General features: G+C 41.4%; 1 protein-coding gene across 1 annotated transcript; it reads right to left on the minus strand.

Annotated features, from left to right (window-relative positions):
- Window positions 1-4,353: 4,353 nt before the first annotated feature.
- LOC104503637 (lysosomal acid lipase/cholesteryl ester hydrolase-like) lies at window positions 4,354-16,419 on the minus strand (the record flags this gene model as incomplete). The annotated part of the gene is made up of 8 exons (XM_010153891.1): window positions 4,354-4,826; window positions 5,565-5,636; window positions 6,721-6,792; window positions 7,993-8,139; window positions 9,725-9,861; window positions 10,493-10,602; window positions 10,999-11,197; window positions 16,299-16,419. Coding segments are annotated over 8 exons (1,092 nt in total), but the record flags the coding sequence as incomplete, so codon positions are not given.
- Between the last annotated feature and the right edge of the window lie 1,629 nt (window positions 16,420-18,048).

Consider the following 18,048-nt stretch of genomic DNA (forward strand, 5'->3'; position numbering starts at 1 on the left):
TTGTTAATTCTCAAGCTTTACCTTATCAGGATCAGTTTTCAAAATAATAACCATCAGAAAAGGATCCTAAAATTCTTTCATTCATAATTCTGTAGTAAGAAACTGATTCGCATCCCTCACAGCTACACACATTCATCGTTTTCTGGAGGAGTATCAGAATGTGATACAGACACTCTTCAGCTCAGTATCCTCAGAAAATCAGACTGGGGCAATAAGCAGACTGGGCTTACAGGTGTAGCTACTGTCCATCCAATCTCTGCAATTTTTTATTTCATTGATGATTTCAATGAAATCTGACTGCATGGTACCAATGTCGGAAAGAGTTATTTAGAAATAGGCTACTAGAGAAGAGCGGCCATTGTTAGCACACTCACAACAGACAATGCTGTAGCACGAGTCTGCATTTTATAAGACATCAAAGAAAGGGAGAAGACATTATAATGCTTTCATTACAGGAAAATCATCCACCAAGAGCCATGTTTTGTTGTATATCAGAAATCCTATTCCTCCATCAAGGTTTCTCTCTTGTATCTTACCGATTAGAGCCACATGTAACTTCTCCTGCTATTAAGGTATTCGTGTTTCTTTTTTTTTTTTTTTTTTGTACACCACGTGCACCATTGTTATAGTTTTACCCCAACTAGCAATTAAGTACCACTCAGCCACTCACTCACCTCCTCCCCCCAGTCCAGTGGAGAAGGAGAATTGGAGGAAAAGATAAGGAAGCTCATGGACTGAGATGAGAATAATTTAATAATTGATTATAAAAGAATAAAATAGTGATACTAATAATATTAACAATGCTACTAAGTAATTAAAATAATAGAAAATAACACAAATGATACAATAGCTCATCACCCGCTGACCAATACATAGCCGGGTCCCGAACAGTGAGAGTCAGAGCCTGAGAGCTGGAGCCCAAGAGCAACTTCACTGGAGTCTGAGTGAGCCCGAAAGAGAGATCGCACCAGAGTCCAGGTGAGCCCAAGAGTGAGACTACAAACCAAGAAAGCCACCCGATCCACCAACTAACAAAAAAACAAGATAAATTATGGTTCCCCAGCCCGCCCCTGGCTTATATACTGAGCATGATGTGCTATGGAATGAAATACTCTTTTGGTCGGTTTGGGTTGGCTTGACCACGGGGCTGGGGGCTGGGGTCAGCTGTCTGAAGTGTGTCCCCCCCACTGCTTGTAGCGAGAAAGTTGGGAACACAGATGCAGTATCAGAAGCTGTAAAAAGTCCTTGAATTGGTGCAAGGACTTTTTAGCACCAACTAAAAAAACACTGGTGTTACCAGTACTCTTCTCAGGCCTCATACCAGCTACTGTGAAGAAAATTAACTCTGTCCTGACTAACTAAACTAGCACAGCCATAAGGAGTAATTTATAGAAAACTGGTTTATTTTGTTCCCAAGCTGTTTCTCTTACAGGCCCCCGGGGAATAGGAGCTCTATTTTACTACCACTTCCTATGTTAAGGCACTTCTGTGTTGTTTGAGTTGATGTGTAAACTTTTGCCAGCATGATCATTACCTACAGAATCACTAAATAGTGTAAAAATGCTCTACCTTGAGCTAGTACATCATTCAGTATGCACCATTAACATACATGCACTCTACTATCTTTAGGCCTTTTGCATGAGATGAACAGTCTGAATGTCTTTGCCGATGGCTAAAAAAAATCCTTTTTAAGTTCACAAACACATGTCCTTTTGTGTGTGTAAGCCCTCGGGTACCCAACTGTCATAGATCTCTAAGTCAAAGCCCGGGACTGTGCCTTCACTTAAGATGCATGCAGGGCTGCAAGTCTGGCAATCCATCAGCTGAATGGGGACTACTTTCTTCTGGCTTTCTAGCCTTTTGATCACATCCCTAAATGCTGAGACAGCAGAAGGTGTCCAACACACCCTGTTATGCTACTATGCTTTATTATCCAAAGCTGAAGTCCAGCCAACCTTTAGCATTATATATATACATATATACACCTACAACACAAAGGTGTCTATACAATAGTCACTAAGTATGTAAGATCTGCTTTGAAAAATGTACCAGCCATCACTGCTCATTCTTATTAGACCAAGCTTCTTACCCTTATCCGTGTTCAGGGTGTCTTATTTTGCTTCCACTGACACTCCTCCAAGTTTGTCTCACACAGTGCTTTGTAAATTTAGCAAGCCAGGCAGAGCACAGCTGCTCACAATTCCCATAGCCATCCCTGCTCCACTGAAGCAGAGAAGCTGCATAATGGTTTTGTGTAAAGCTTTCACTGTTCAGGCTTTATCTCTAGGCACACAGGGGGTTCATCAGCTGACAAAGCTGGCAAACACACAGGATTTAATACCCCGTGCTATCTTGACTGCACACCTACTGAATTCAGACTGTATGGAAACGTACAGCCTAGGCATATTTATTATTGAAGATGACAAAGGTCAAAAGATGAGCGATCACATCCACGTGCCACGGCAGAGACGAGTTCCCTGCCCCACTCTGTGGTTAAATGCTATTTATGAGATTACCAGACGGTCCATTAAGCAATCCAATTACTCAAGGTTTAAGAATGTGATACAAGAAGCTTTCTACCATGTCTGTGGTTTGAAAGGAGCCTCACCTGGAGGCTTAGAAAATTGCTCTGTCTTGTCAGCAGTTATTTACAATTGGTACCTTAGTTTAATGTCTCAGAGAAGTCCCATGAAATAAAATGAATGGCCTTTTAGGCTTAGAAAAAAATTCATTCAGGACAAAAGTAAAATGGAAGCTTACTTGGCTATTTTACTTTTGCATTGTACTTGTTCTATGAACGAATCGTTATGAAAAACAGACGGCTCTGGATTCTGTGTCCAAAGGATTCACATATATTTATGCCACAACAAGTGAAACAGAACACATCATTCAAAACTCCAAGCAGGCCTCACTTTTATTGAAATATGTCAAGTTCAATAAACACGACCCACATGGCTCTTGCTGGATCCCATACCCTCACACCTGCTAAATCAGCCACTTTAGATTCCTACAGAAACTTCCTTTCAGCAGAGCAAGGTGAAGTGAATATGGCTGCTACACATATAAAGCAAACTTAGAGGCCCTGCTAGGAATCACATCATGAAGCACTTTTTCCTTAAACAAAGCCTGAGGATTCCCTGAGTCTGAATTAGGAATAAACAAAAAACAAATTTACGGTTTTTGCATCTTTTTGCATATTTAAAAAAAAACAACATAACCCTCTGTCTCAGTTTAAAATGCATTATTTTCTACGCCATGTAGAAAATGCTTTTTTTGTTATTGGGGTAAATGACAGAGATCTGGGTCAAACTCCAACCATGGCACAGAAATTATCATCTGGAGTGAGGCAATTAACTCTGGAGATTGTTCATACATCTACATTTGGCATGGAGCTTTTGTGCAATTCAGAGGAACCAAAGGCCTCTGCACAGTCAATGGAAAGAGCAAGGCACCTATACCACAAACAGTTACAGCTCCAAAGTCAGACCCCCGAAGCAGATGTGAATCCTCTCCCCCCATTAAATGGGGGCTTAGCCCCCTTTTTAAACTGGAAACTGAGACAAATGGAAACGGCTGTTAATACTGCCAGGCTTCGCCAGGGTGTTGTACAGTTCCTGAACTCAATGATGGCAAGCACCATGTAAGCAGCGAAAAAGTAAACAGGTCTTCAAAGCAGCAGCTGATTAAGACAAGGAGTCCATGCAAATTAAGTCACTCAAGCTATATAATTAATACTTTGACTCTTCCCTTACCAGTAGTATGCTGCGGGAGTTTGTTTTCTAGTGGTCAGTGCAAAGAAAACAAAGCACAAGTATGTTGTATCATTCTCCTTAAAAACCATAACCTAACAATAAAGCTAATGGAAAGCAGTATTGCTTTTAACCGCTTCTCGTGTTCCAGGAATCTGCAAGGGCAAATAACGATCCTTATCCATAGCTGGTACGTGAAACACAAAAGGTTTCAGGGACGCTATTAAGTCAAGAAAAATGCAGCAATGAATCAGTCCCAAAATAGGAGATTTCAACTGACAGTGGTGATCTTCTCTGTCTTCGTGACAGTTCTTCTGGGCAATAGTGAAAGTCATTTGATGTGGCTAGGATGGCTACTAACGCAGCAAAAAGTCACTAAGTGCTTTTTAAAGTACCAGCACCAAATGCATCACTGCAGTACAAGGAGTACTTCTGAAAGGTACTCAGAAATGGCAACGTACTGAGAAATGACAGTGGTTTATGCACAGTGAAATACCTATTGTTTTAATTGTCCAGCACCTGAGGTGCTGAATGGACTAACTTGTCTTTCAGACAAGTCACTAAATTTATACGCACATGATGTACTCCTTTTGTGCAAAATCACACTGCTGTTTTCTGAGTACCATGCCACTGTGTGCAAAATCTGCAGGATACAACAAGGATTTCTACAGGAGAGAGAAATAATGCTGAGAAAAACAAACCAAATATGAATCCAATTCATTCATCATTGCTGGCATTTTAAAAATGCATCATAAATAAACAATGTAGCATCACTGCCAGAAAAGTGTATGTGCCAAAAAGATGAATTCCTGATGAACTAATACTGTGAATTACCATGCAGGTTTAGAGATACATCCTAATCATGTTAATTATTTCATTATACATGCGATAAGGTGCATCAAGGCCCCAGATGAAATCCAAATGTTCCCACTCTGGAATGTTTTTGTGGTAAACCAAGTTTGTGATCTGAGTGAGCAGCATAGCAACATCCTTCGGGTCTGCCAGCCAGTCATGTCCACCAGTCCACACGGCAGTTGGTACAGTCATCTCTTTTATTTTGTAGAAAGGGGGAGTAGACTGAGGAGAGGGAAAGCGAAAACAAAGGCGTTAGAAAGAACAAGTCTTCAGTGTGACAATACACCGCAGTGTAACATACTAGCAAATGCAAGAACAATGCGCCAGATTCTCATTTTCTCTTCCTCTCTTGGGCGGCTAGCGATGGAGTCCTGACTCAACAGAAAATTTAACTCCTAGAGTCCTGAAATATTATAGCACTTGAGAATTTACAAGACAGCAGAGTAACAGAAGTCTTGGAGATTGTATCCCTCAGCTATTTCTAAATCCTAATCACAAGATGTGATTGCTACTCTGAAAGTATGATATTGCAATATTTCCCAGTCACTGCAGTGACAAGGGACAAAATATTTTAAGTACTGCACACAGCAATTTACAAGCAAACATGCAATACACCTGAATTGACAGTGTATGCCTTACTGTGAGAAGTGCAGTGGTATCTCATGAATCGGAGGAGGGGGGCAGGACCACCCTCAAGAAAAAATGCGTCATCACAACTTCGTATCCAAGAATGGGCTCCATACTGACTTAGCACCACCTCAGAGCTTTGTACACCTGTTTTTTGGGGGGTTTTGATTTGGTTTTGGGTTTTTTTTTCCCCAAAAAGGCAGATCTCAGTCTGGTTACTAGGTAACATTAGTGGCTGTTTAGCATGCAGCATAATCACAGCACCCAGAGAAGCATCCAAGAACTTTGTCAGTGACAGTCAGGAATTGTAACATATCCATAAAATATGCCTACCTGGTTGTAGTGAGCCATATTTGCAGCCTTGCTTCCCCAGTCATAAGCTTTGAGCTCCCCAGTCTTCACAGCCTAGAAATAAACAAAAATTCACTTACACAAAGAGTGCAACACTTCTACTGCAGGAACAAAAAAGTATTGGTCATCTGTACAATTGGCAAAGGCAACTGACGTAAGAAACAGTGAAATGCCAAGTATTAACAAGGACAAGTGCCACTGCTTTGCCCAGTGTCACAGGAACGGGAAACATTAACATTCAATACCATTAGATTTTTTCCCTTAAGATTTCACACTCTCATAGCAACGGTAGGAAAGATCAAGGAAAACAGTTTAGTGTATCCAAAGCCAGGACGTGGCAGCTCCATGCTTACTTCTGAAATATCTACCTTGCTGTCTAAATGTCTGTGAACACAGCATGGAGCTTTCTTAGAAGGTCTACTCTGTATGATTTATCACCTATTATTTTTCAGAAACAGAAGTCTGTACAACAGCGATCTGAGGGAACAAAAAAAAAACCCAAACAACAAAAACCCTTCACAAATTTCCTTCCGGGCCAACACTTGGATAGCTATGTGCAGCACAACACATTGCTTCTGAAGAGAGATCAAGTCCAGCTACAGGATCACAAGTAGCACTGACCACTGCTTCTACAACAAATGTCTTCTCTGATCTGCCAGCCTGCTGAGCAAGATTAAGGCACAAGAGCATCACAGGCATGAAATTTTGCATTGAGGTGAAACTCAAAATATACTAATAAAATATAAAATGAAGCCAAACAGAATAGAATAGAAAGCCTGCTGCTTTTCACTGGCTAAAAATATAACTTGTAATCAACATCATATTTGCTGAAAGGGGAGCAAATACTTCTTAGAGCATTTCTCTGAGTTAAATTACTCTGCTGTATTGTTTGTTAGCTTAAAGTACTTACAGTTAGTCCATCTTCAAAGAAATGGTGGCTCAACCCTCTCCCCTGCAAGTCAGTATCATCAAAGCAGCTGCAGTGAACAGCTGCCGTTCTGAAAATTGGCAGTTCCAAAATTTCACTTGGGCTATGCCACATGTATATTTCAGCATTTTATTCCATTTAAATAACAGAGACATCAATATTTCACAAACAAGCTAGAGTCATGGACATTTTAAATTCTGGAAACTCTACCTGGCTCCAGTGGATCATGTTTTGTACAGATGTCCCAGCAGGGCAGTGTGTTGAATACACGTCCACTCGGCTCTGCAACAAGGTAATTAATACGGTTTACTCCTCATAGCGCAACAGTTCTACCCATTATTGCTTCTTGAACAGCTAACAGAAAATTTTCCATTCCTCTTAAAACTGCTATAAACGAAGTTATTTGGAACTACATATGAGGTAAAAGGTTTAAATGTTTGGGAGATCAATTACAATTAACAACAGAACTTTAAACCTAATAATGATATCTCTTCAGCCTTTTTTATATATTCAGAATATGTTTTAAAAATTGCTGGTACTGTAAGAATTAGTAGCACATTAACTAATATTTAGATGGACCTCCAAAGAAACCCTGCATTATTCTACATCAAAACTAGTAGCTGTCAGTCCAAAGTGATTCAGAACTTCATACTTTTTGAGTCTGAAGGACAAAATACCCAGGGGAATCTTAAATCCTGGCAGAAACAAATATTATTCACCATTAAAATAATGAAAACGGTATGGACTGGGCAAGAAAACATGAAAAAAATGGACTTTCATCTTGGTATAAAGTACAAAAAATGTACATTTTTGCACACAGAATGGTGAAGAAAAAAAAAGGCGAATTCTATCTCACTCCAATAAAAAAGTCTCAGCCTTCGTCCAGCTGTGGCTAAACTGATACCAGCTTCTACCGATTTCAGTGAGTTAGAAACATCTGAAGAAGCATTATGAAAAAAGGAAGTCTCACACCAGTTGCTGCTAACTAGCTTTTCGAAAGCAAAACAAGTTCTATAAACAAGTCCTATAAACAAGTCCTTTGGAACTAGGACCACAGATGAAGCCACCAGCAGGGTCAGAAATTGGTCCCAGAGAAAATAATTGAATGTGTCAACCAAGAGACCAGAAAACGTCATCAGTTCTCTTGGAAATGGTTAAAAAAAAAAATGTATCTTTATTCCTCACTTCCTTGCAAAAGGAATTAAATACTTGCAACATATTAATTCACTTCTCTTACCTACTTCCCCAACAGATCTAAAATAATGTATTTTAGCTTTCCACTAACATTTTAAAAGGTTAATTCTATCCATCCAAACTGGGCAACTAATGTATACCAAGGAAAGATATTAATCCAAACTCTGTATGATGAAGGCGGCATTTGGGATTTTCCAATTACATGTAAAGGATAATCAGTACAGTGACACACAGTCAATACTGTGTTAGACTTCACAATAACTTGGCTATTAAGTCACTAGAACACACCATATTCAAGTTCCTCTCATTAAAACCGCACAGAAGAAAAAATATGTTGCCACAAAGGTCATCGAGTATTCTGTGGGTGCAAACATGGGTAGCAAGCCACTTCAGCAAAAAATTCTGAGGGAGGAATTGTTTCTTTCCAAACATGTCCTACAAAATAACAAACACAAAGGACAAACATTTAATTGCACAGAACAACCTGGGTTTAGTTTTTATGCTACAACAGTCTTGAGGTATATATTTCCATTTGCACTGGTGACAGGTGTGTCACGTAAAACTGCTCTATCTCCTTATAGACCTTGTTCACAGTCCAATAGGGAGGTCACAGTTAGTACTTCTGCTACAAATGATGCAGTCCATTACCCCCAAAATGTACATTGGAACTGGGACAATCTTTCAAGAATTCCAAACCTAACCTCAAATTCAAACCAACTTTGAATTCAGTATTTTACAGGAATATTGTACAACTTCTTGTCATCAGAACTGCTTAAGGCTAGCATATGCTAAGATACATCTGCTAATGTTTAATGACCTGGTGCTTGCTACTTCCTCTGTTCAAACCATGTAAGAAAAACAAGTTGCATGAGCCATGGTGGCCACTTCCTCCTGATGGGTATTTTTAAAATGTCTATGGATTTGAATGTGGCCCACTGAGAACTTCCTTAAAAGTGACAGAGCTCTTTAAGATACGCCTGACCCATGGGCTTGTTGCTGTCATGTACTTCTGCTCTTCAGCGTTTTGCAAGTCACCATGAGAACCAAGTTCCTCAGCACAACATGAACATATGCACAGGGCACTGATCAGCTACTGTTCTCATTCGACAAGGTTCACCATGTGAGGAACAGGAGATCACAACTGTTAGTATCACTTTTACGTTAACTGTCTTTGGAGCAGGGAACTAATAATGCAAACAGACACTCTGTTAAATCTGTACAAGGTACATTAGAGAAGGGTTTATCTCACAGAACAAACTGTGAATCTCCATGGGTGGGAATATGTGGGAATCTCCATGGGTGGTGGAAAGAAAAGTGGCGGGGAAAAATAACACACAGCAGGGTGTTCACAATGTCTGACTTCAGGCAAGAACAAACAGCTGTATGTGGGAATCTCCATGGGTGGTGGAAAGAAAAGTGGCAGTTAAAAATGACACACAGCAGGGTGTTCACAATGTCTGACTTCAGGCACTTACTGCAGCCTGCCAGTCTGCCTACGCTCCCTTTGATGTTAATGGGGAAAGGTAAACTCGTACAGAGGATGATTCATGGCATCTAAATAAAGCTGCTGCTCTTAATCACCCTCTGAAGTGATACTCACCCTCTTCCAATACTAAATGGTTAATTGTGAAACAAATCTGTTAAAGTTCATGACAATTCGGAAGCATTCAGTATAAAGCTCTCATATGACTCTTCTAAACCAGACCAACGATTTAATTAATCATGTGATTTCTGTAGCTTAACTTCTAGAAACATGTAAATGGAAAACCATAATTTCATTCCATCTATTAAGTTGTAATTGTAAAATACTACTTTACTGATGCAAATTGCCTCATTAGACAGTAATAAAGCCAGAGAAGCCACTGCTGACTTCCATAGCATTATTACAGAAAACCTGGCCCAGTATTCTTGCTGAACATGTTACTCTCCAATCTACAGCTATTAACATTCTTTACTATGCTGTTTTCAACTAGAAAGGGGGACACTTCACTTAGCTTAAAACATACACTCAAGTACAAACCTTGAGCAGCAGGTCAGGAAACACTCCCAGTTTTGCCAAAGGGCTAGTGGCAAACTTGACTGTAGCTACTGGTGCCAAGGCAAAGAACATTTTGATTTTCTTAGCCAGCTGTGGCAAAGTTGAAAAAGCAACGAAAGCTGTAAATAACATGAGAATAATTAACAAAACTCACTGACACAAGTTAGATGAGAATTTTACCTGGCAGTGATACTATAAAATCTAAGATAAAGAGTACAGAAGTATTTTAGATTAATAGTTCTGATTGTTGTAACTAGGATCCATTTAGACATTATAAATTAATCTAGTTACTACAGAACACAAATTAAATGAGGGAAATCAGAAGGATTTGTTTTCTTCTGAAAAACAAGTTCATGCTAACTCAACACCCTACTAGCTCTTTCTACCTGCAGGTTTTAAAGCACCTGAGCCAGGCCTTACATACAGAAAAATATTCTGGAAATGGGACTCTCTATTCTACACGTCCGATGACTTAAATTTTATTACGCATAGTTCATCCATTTGTTCTAATAGAAACTGTACTGGGGGCTACCTGTGACTTCACTTTATCATTTCAACAGCTTCCCAACACAGTAAACACGGAAAGGTTAAGTCTTTTCATTTTAATATTGATGAATATTCCATGAAGCAGCTAAAAACTAGAAGCAGTAGATTTCAGAAGCCCTAAATTTTTCATCATTAAACCACATAAGTGGAACTTCATAGCATTTCAAACACAATATATTCTGACAAATGCATCTCTTCACATACCCATTGTGGTGCCCTGTGAATGGCCAACGTAAAACACTTGTTCCTGGCCAGTTTTCTTCAAAATAAAGTCCACTGAGGCTGGAATGTCATACTTGGCCATTTCATCAAAGCTACAAAGCAAAGATAAAATTCAGTTGTGTAAGTGAAGTTATCAGCACGGAACAGCTGCACAGACCTTTGCTGCACTGCAGGTCAACTGTTTGGACATAAAGAAAGTTTCCTTTGGTTGAAGCAGATCACTGGTGATCGAGCCTTCACACCACACACCAGTGAATGCAATTACTATTCTACTGACCACCTATGAAGGCTGTCTCAGGACAGTACACTGACCATAAAACTCCCCTTTACTGCCCATACATACGTGACAGCACACATAACCAAAAAACCAAAAAGTCTCGTACATTCACAATGTAACTGAACTGAGATGATGGGCAAAGAGAGGAAGAGAAGCCTGCTCGCAAACAGCACGTGTAGATTCTCTGGTTTCCCTAGTAAGACGAGGATACCTGAAAACCCAGAATTCTTCTTGCTTCACTGAGAAGTGCGTATGTTTCCTGGACCAGGTGTTCCCTCTGCTGTTTCCCAGCCATACGTCATAGCCAGCGTCTGCCAGCATAAAGCCAAGGCTGTTGTAATCCAAGTTTGTGATCCAATTGCTGGCATCGGCAAGCAAACCATGCTGCAGAAACACAGCAGGTCTTGGACCTGTAAATAAAGCATTTTCATAGCTTCTTGTTCATCTGCAACTGAACGCCTAAGAATAATTCAAGTGAGTTATTGAAAGTCTGCTTGAGATTTGCACTTTGAATATTTAATCTACGTGATTTAACCTACCAAGATTAACAATTTGCATAATAGTGCCATGAAATTGTGTGTTTTCACAAAAAGATTAATTTTAATCATTAAGAATTTTAAACAAGCAACTTGTTAGTCTCCTAACTATACTGAGACTCCTTGAAGTTCAAAACAGACAGCAAATGTGCAATCAGCAAACATGGGAAAAGCCGGAGCTACAAGAAAAATACAAGGATCCCTTAGCCCTTAGAACTGTTCCATGCTCACAAACACTCAGCAAAGTGGTCCAAACACAGAGACAGCTAAACTACTTATGACCCCTGCCCTCCCCTAAACTCGGGGAAGAGATTCCCACATATGTGCTACTGAGAGTTTTGTTTTCCAGCTAAGACAATGCCCAACCAGGGTGCTGAGCTGTGGAAATCTCTGCAACTGGTACTGATACTATCTCTATGCAACTCCCTTCCATTACCAAAGCTGCAGCAGAACCTGAAGAGCAGTACTGATCGCCACCAAGAGAATCTATGTCTCTAAAGACTTTCTCCCCTTAGCTTAAGTAGTTCAAAGAACCACAGCCAAGACCCAGGTGGAATTTAGGAAGCCTGACTTCCCCATCCTGAAAAAGGAATGATGCCTTTATGTGGAATATAATATATATTATAATATATATTTAAAAAATTGAAGTTTTCGGGGAGGGGAGGAGAGGAGAGTAACATGTAATTCTTTAGAAGAAACATAAATTTCAGAAAATCCAAAGACCTGTCTCTGGATCTTGCAGTAGCACAGGTGACTTTTTTTTTTTTCCTGCTTTAATAACTGAAACCTGATAACATGGAAACTTTAGCTCAATGCTAAAGATTACACAGGAATTTACTTCCTCTAATGACACATAATTCGACTACAATATACTGAACTCATGCAATACTATCTCCATTGATAATTTAGACTTGGATCTTTCAGCAGAAACAGCCAAATCACACCAGTTTGGTCACCTACACTCTCCATTCCAGGTCACGTCCATAAACATTTGCTGTGGGTTCCAAAATCCTAATTAGCAATAGTCCTCCCTTCTGGCAGCCTATTTATACCTGTGATGAAGAACCTTGTCAGTGCCTGCTTTTCCCATTTTGTTAAGGAAATGTATTCTCCATGCAACCAGAGGAAACCTCCAGCAGTGCCAAACTGGCACCGGAGACAGTACAGTCCCACACTACTGTTTACTCCACTGCAGTAATACTTCATTGACATATGAACAGTGTGCAGGATTTTCAAGCCTAACATGAAATTTGTTTTCAGTAATGCTCCCTTTTAGCTTTGATACCTTCTTACATTTTAATAAATACAGATCAACCAACTTTATGCTTTTTTGAAGAACAGGCTCTCCTCAAGCTGCTACTCACATGTTTCCTAACACGCGAAGGGGAAAACTGTTTAACCACTTTAATGCTTTAATTCTGATTTTTTCAATTCACCAAGCAGTCACCAGATCTGAATGTGAATTGCACAATCATGTGACAAACTGACTTGGACAATAATAATTTTGTATTACCTCTGATCTTAAAAAACACAGAGGGGAAATAAAAATTAGGGCCTTAAAGCCTTATAGCCTTTCTGCTATAGAACATTTTTCCCTCACTGCCCTCCAATTCACATCCTACCCCACTCCCCCACCCCCAGTTGAAGAGGGACTTATTTCCATGCCTTTCTTACCCTTGCTATGCAAGGTTGCTTTACATTTTTAGTTAACACTAAAACCAAAAATCATTAATGTTTTGCTTTCAGGTTCTCCGGATATTCCTTCCCCCCCCTCCCTTTTTTTAAACTGAAGAACCATAGGTTTTGCTTCAAAACATCATGTGACACCTAACTCCAAGGAATCCTATTCACATTATGCAGGTATTGCAACAGAATTATGGCGTATATACGCCAAGTCAGCAGTAGCACATCATTGGTATCTTTCTGAGAAAAGATACCAAGTCTATAAAAACTTAAGATCAACATGAACTTTGAATTCTTCATTCTTCTAGGAGATCATACTTCCCCAAATGTGCTCAGTAATCCCTGTTTTTAAAATTAAAGCCCTTTGCAAAACATGAACTTGGGGTGAGGGTGTGGCAAGGGGAATGTGGAGAATTCCCACAGGTCAGGAAACTTCTGTTTGCTTACGTCATGGATGAAGCATTCAACAAAAATCAACAGGTACAAAGGCAGCCTCTCTTCTTCCTGTGGGATTCTCCAAAATTCTTAAGTACAAAGACACCTGCCAGGTTTGACTGGCCTTGTCCGTGCACTGATCTTTACACACCCACCTTGTGAGAGGCAGCAGGCAGTGCAAACATCCTAACTCATACAAAACAAACAGATAAGGTCAGGAACACTGTTGCTCGGCCCTAGGCAGAAGGGAGGGTTTTTCCACAGGTCTTGTTCACACCCAAGGCTATAGGAGAATGACTAATTTCTTTTGCGAGTTCCATGTTTTTACCTCTCATCTGAAGCTTTTTCAGTCAAAAGAGTTCTGAGGCAGTCCTTAGAATAAGTACAGTTTCTATGCAAACATGCTGCTGTTGTATGCATGCAATTGTCTGTAGGATATTTTTGTAAGGGCTGGCAACATAACTGATACCAAGTTATACCCACTGCTAGTTATTTCTGCATGCAGTGTACAAGCATAGCAAGTCAAAGGCTATGTGCCTCTCCTCTTCCACACACTTGTCTTGTTTTTAAAGCATCCCATCATCCAGTCCTTGCAAAAACCTCTGTCTGTATTGCTGCCTTAAGCCTCAGCTTACATTCCCCCTACACTTCTCCCCCACCTCCTCCTTTGTACACCCCCTGCATCCCTTCCACAGTTTTACACCAGCTTTCACAGTAATTCTTAGAGCTTGTAACAGTGCTGTGGCGGCACACGCCAATGCTCCTCCCAGCCCCCCATCAAATCTCACCCATAATACAACCTGGTCTGGCTGATTTGCAATATATTTTTAATGTACTGTACTCCTGATGTTCTGAAGGGATTTTCTCCAAGTCGGATCCACCTCTGTCCACAGCTGAGACCATCAGCGATGGTGGTAGCATCTCTTTGTTAACATATTTAAGAAGGGGGGTGGAGGGAAACTGCTAGGGAACTTGCAGTGGAAAGAGGAGTGGGATGTGAGAGAAATAACCAGGCAGACACCCAGGTCAGTGCAGAAAGGTGGAGAGGAGGTACCCAGAGCAGAGGTTCCTCAGCAGCCTGTGGTGAGAGGGCAGGCTGTGACCCTACAGCCATGGAGGGTGGGGTCATGGGGGAGCAAAGACAGCCCAGGGAGGACCCCATGCGAGAGCGAGCAGGTGGCTGTGCCTGAAGAAGCCCATCACTCTGTGGGAAAGCCGTGCTGGAGCAGGCTGCTTCTGAAAGACTGCCCCCTGTGGGAGAGACCCACGCTGGAGCAGTTGTGAAGAATTGCAGCCTGTGGGAAGGACTCGTATTGAGAAGTTCATGGAGAACTGTCTCCCGTGGGAGGGACCCCACGCTGGAGCAGTTGTGAAGAATTGCAGCCTGTGGGAAGGACTCGTATTGAGAAGTTCATGGAGAACTGTCTCCCGTGGGAGGGACCCCACGCTGGAGCAGTTGTGAAGAATTGCAGCCTGTGGGAAGGACTCGTATTGAGAAGTTCATGGAGAACTGTCTCCCGTGGGAGGGACCCCACGCTGGAGCAGTTGTGAAGAATTGCAGCCTGTGGGAAGGACTCGTATTGAGAAGTTCATGGAGAACTGTCTCCCGTGGGAGGGACCCCACGCTGGAGCAGTTGTGAAGAATTGCAGCCTGTGGGAAGGACTCGTATTGAGAAGTTCATGGAGAACTGTCTCCCGTGGGAGGGACCCCACGCTGGAGCAGTTGTGAAGAATTGCAGCCTGTGGGAAGGACTCGTATTGAGAAGTTCATGGAGAACTGTCTCCCGTGGGAGGGACCCCACGCTGGAGCAGTTGTGAAGAATTGCAGCCTGTGGGAAGGACTCGTATTGAGAAGTTCATGGAGAACTGTCTCCCGTGGGAGGGACCCCACGCTGGAGCAAGGAAGAGTGTGAGTAGTGCTCGCCTGAGAAGGAAGGAGCAGCAGAGACAATGTGTGATGAACTGACCACAACCCCTACTCCTTGAGTTACTTGGAATGCAGGAAGTAGAGAAATGGGGAGCAAAGCTGAACCTGGGAAGAAGAGAGGGGTGGGGAGAAAGGGTTTTTAAGATCTGGGTTTATTTCTCATTATCTTAATCTGATTTGATTGGTAACTAATTAAAATTGATTTTTCTTCTCCAAGTCCAGTCTGTTTTGCCCATGACCATAACTGGCGAGTGATCCCTCCCTGTCCTTGTCTCAACCCACAGATTTTCTCCTCTCCACTCCACTGGGGGAGAAGTAAGCAAGTGGCTGTGTGGTACCTAGTTGCTGGCTGGGCCTAAACCACCACAGCAGAAAACAGGTAATAATTATTTTGTGAACATTCTAGTGGGAACTCTTGTAGTTTAGTTATATTTCACCAAAAGGAACATGTAATCTGCCCCTACTCTGAAAATGGTCAGGTATTTCTAACAAACTTATTTGTTATAACAAAAAACTTGAAAATATATGCTTTGAGATAACCCAACAATGGTATAATCAATCTCTTTTTAAGATAATCTATTACTTAAACACCCCCCCCCAGATCTCAACCCCTATTTTCTACCTTCTAGAAAATCCAAGCCCCCTCAAAAAAAAAATAATCATACAACAATGAAGGGCTTGTATTAAGGATTAATGTGGCAAAAAGAAAATGCCAGAAAATACAGCTTTCTAACTCCTCCTTTCCTTTAGTCAAGTCACTCTGCACGTACGTAACTTATTGTCACCATACTATTCACCAATAAAACATTCTAACTGTATAGGTCTTACAGTCTTCAATATTTTTCTGGATTATCACAGGAGCAAAGATTTTACAAATCTAAGAGAGCTTTTTCATTATTCTCCATTTTTCCAAGCAGAAATACATCTTACCTTTGCTCCTCTCACGGCCTTTTCTGCCATAAGGAATTCTGTTAACCGAAAGGATATACCCATCTTCTGTGGTCACTTCGTACTCCTCACTAGGGTACCCCCAGAAGGTAATAATTTGACTCTGAAGGAAGAAAAGAAATCGTCTTGGAGTCAGACTGACAGCCTCCTCAGTTCATTAACATGTGCAAAGTACTCTGGATTCCTTCCAAAGACAGGGACATGAAATTAAAGGATGTGGCAGGAATGTGCCATAGCACCTGCCTATTTGATTCAGACAGGTTTTCATTTGAAACTTATTCCTGTATGGAGTCAGGAACTAGTCACAGGACAGAGCTTATCCTAGGAATTCGGGAGGACCCCCTAGCCTGTCCCCATTCACTGTCATATTAGTTACTCACACGCTGCTTACAGTGACAAAGGAGATTCAAGTGTTGAAAAGGAGATATGAAAAAAGGGCAAAACACTGAGACACTGATTTGGCAGACAAAAATTGGAACTGTCTGCCCCCAAGGGAGGCAGTATATTCCAGTAACAAACAAGTGCGGACATCTAAAAGCCACTGGCTCCACAGCAGCATAGGGAAGAGGAGAAAGAAGGGTTCGTCTCTCCTGAAGGGAAAGGCTTCTTTAAAAACATTTAATTTATATCTGAACTTTATGCCTAATCCTGTTATACAGAGGACACGATCATCATTAAGCAGTGTGCTCAAACGAACCACACACACAGCAGCTTTAAAGCACTAAGCTCACACTCCACATATGCCAGCTGCTGACATTGCCATCTCCTTTCATAGCTTCATGTGCCATTTCTTACTCACCCTTCTCCTCAAACCTCATGTCTATTGCAGGGCTTTTAAGTAACTTCGCTGACAAGCCAAGCAAGAAAATAGTAATAAAAATCCCACACTTGTTTAATACTGTGATTTCATTAATAGTTTTACCTCCCATCTCTTATGTCTTGAACTTAATGTGATTTTCATTTGATACAACTCCATTAGGACAGAGAACCTGTTGTTTAATTGGTTTTATGACATTACCTGTGCCTTAAGAAGATGTCAGAAATGCAAGATCAGAGTTCCACTCTTAGGCTACTGGGCCAGGAAGAGAAGGAGCATTTAGCTAAACACAATACTTCTTTTGAATAAACCTTTCAACATTAACATGCCGAAGTGATTTTAAGACTAAAATCCATTCAAATTTCATTAGGCTTAGACGAAAAGACTATTTTTCACTCCTCGAAATGACATTTAGACGACATTGATGACTCTGGCATTTCTTTTCTTATAGACATTCGGCATTTCTAGGATGAAACACTTTCTCAGAAAAAATGGCACAGTTCAGATAGGGCAGAGGAAAGAGCAACTAATAGCAGCCGCTAATCTTCTGGAATCAGCTACTGCGGCAGAAGGAAACTAAAGTTCAGGGAGTAAACGCCAACGGGAGGAAAAGCAGCCGTGCGTACGAAGAGGGGAGCATCATGCTGGCCGCACCAGCACGCTTCACGAACGTGCCCTTTCCTAGCAGGTGGAGTGAGCTGAGTCTGGCAGAAAACACAGGTCTGGACCAGAAAATGCGTGAGACACATCAGCCCCCGGCAGCAGGGGACCAAGAGGGCCCGGGAAGCAGAGGCAGCCGACGCAGGAGCCGGAGGGTGTAAGGGCAGCAGGTGAGCGCTGACCAGAGGCTGACGCCTCCCCGGGCTGGCCGCGCGCCGCCCAGACCCTCCGCTCCTCCTCGCCCCGCTACACCCC

Source organism: Eurypyga helias, unplaced genomic scaffold (genome assembly GCF_000690775.1).
Source record: "Eurypyga helias isolate BGI_N326 unplaced genomic scaffold, ASM69077v1 scaffold6956, whole genome shotgun sequence".
NCBI lineage: Eukaryota > Metazoa > Chordata > Aves > Eurypygiformes > Eurypygidae > Eurypyga > Eurypyga helias.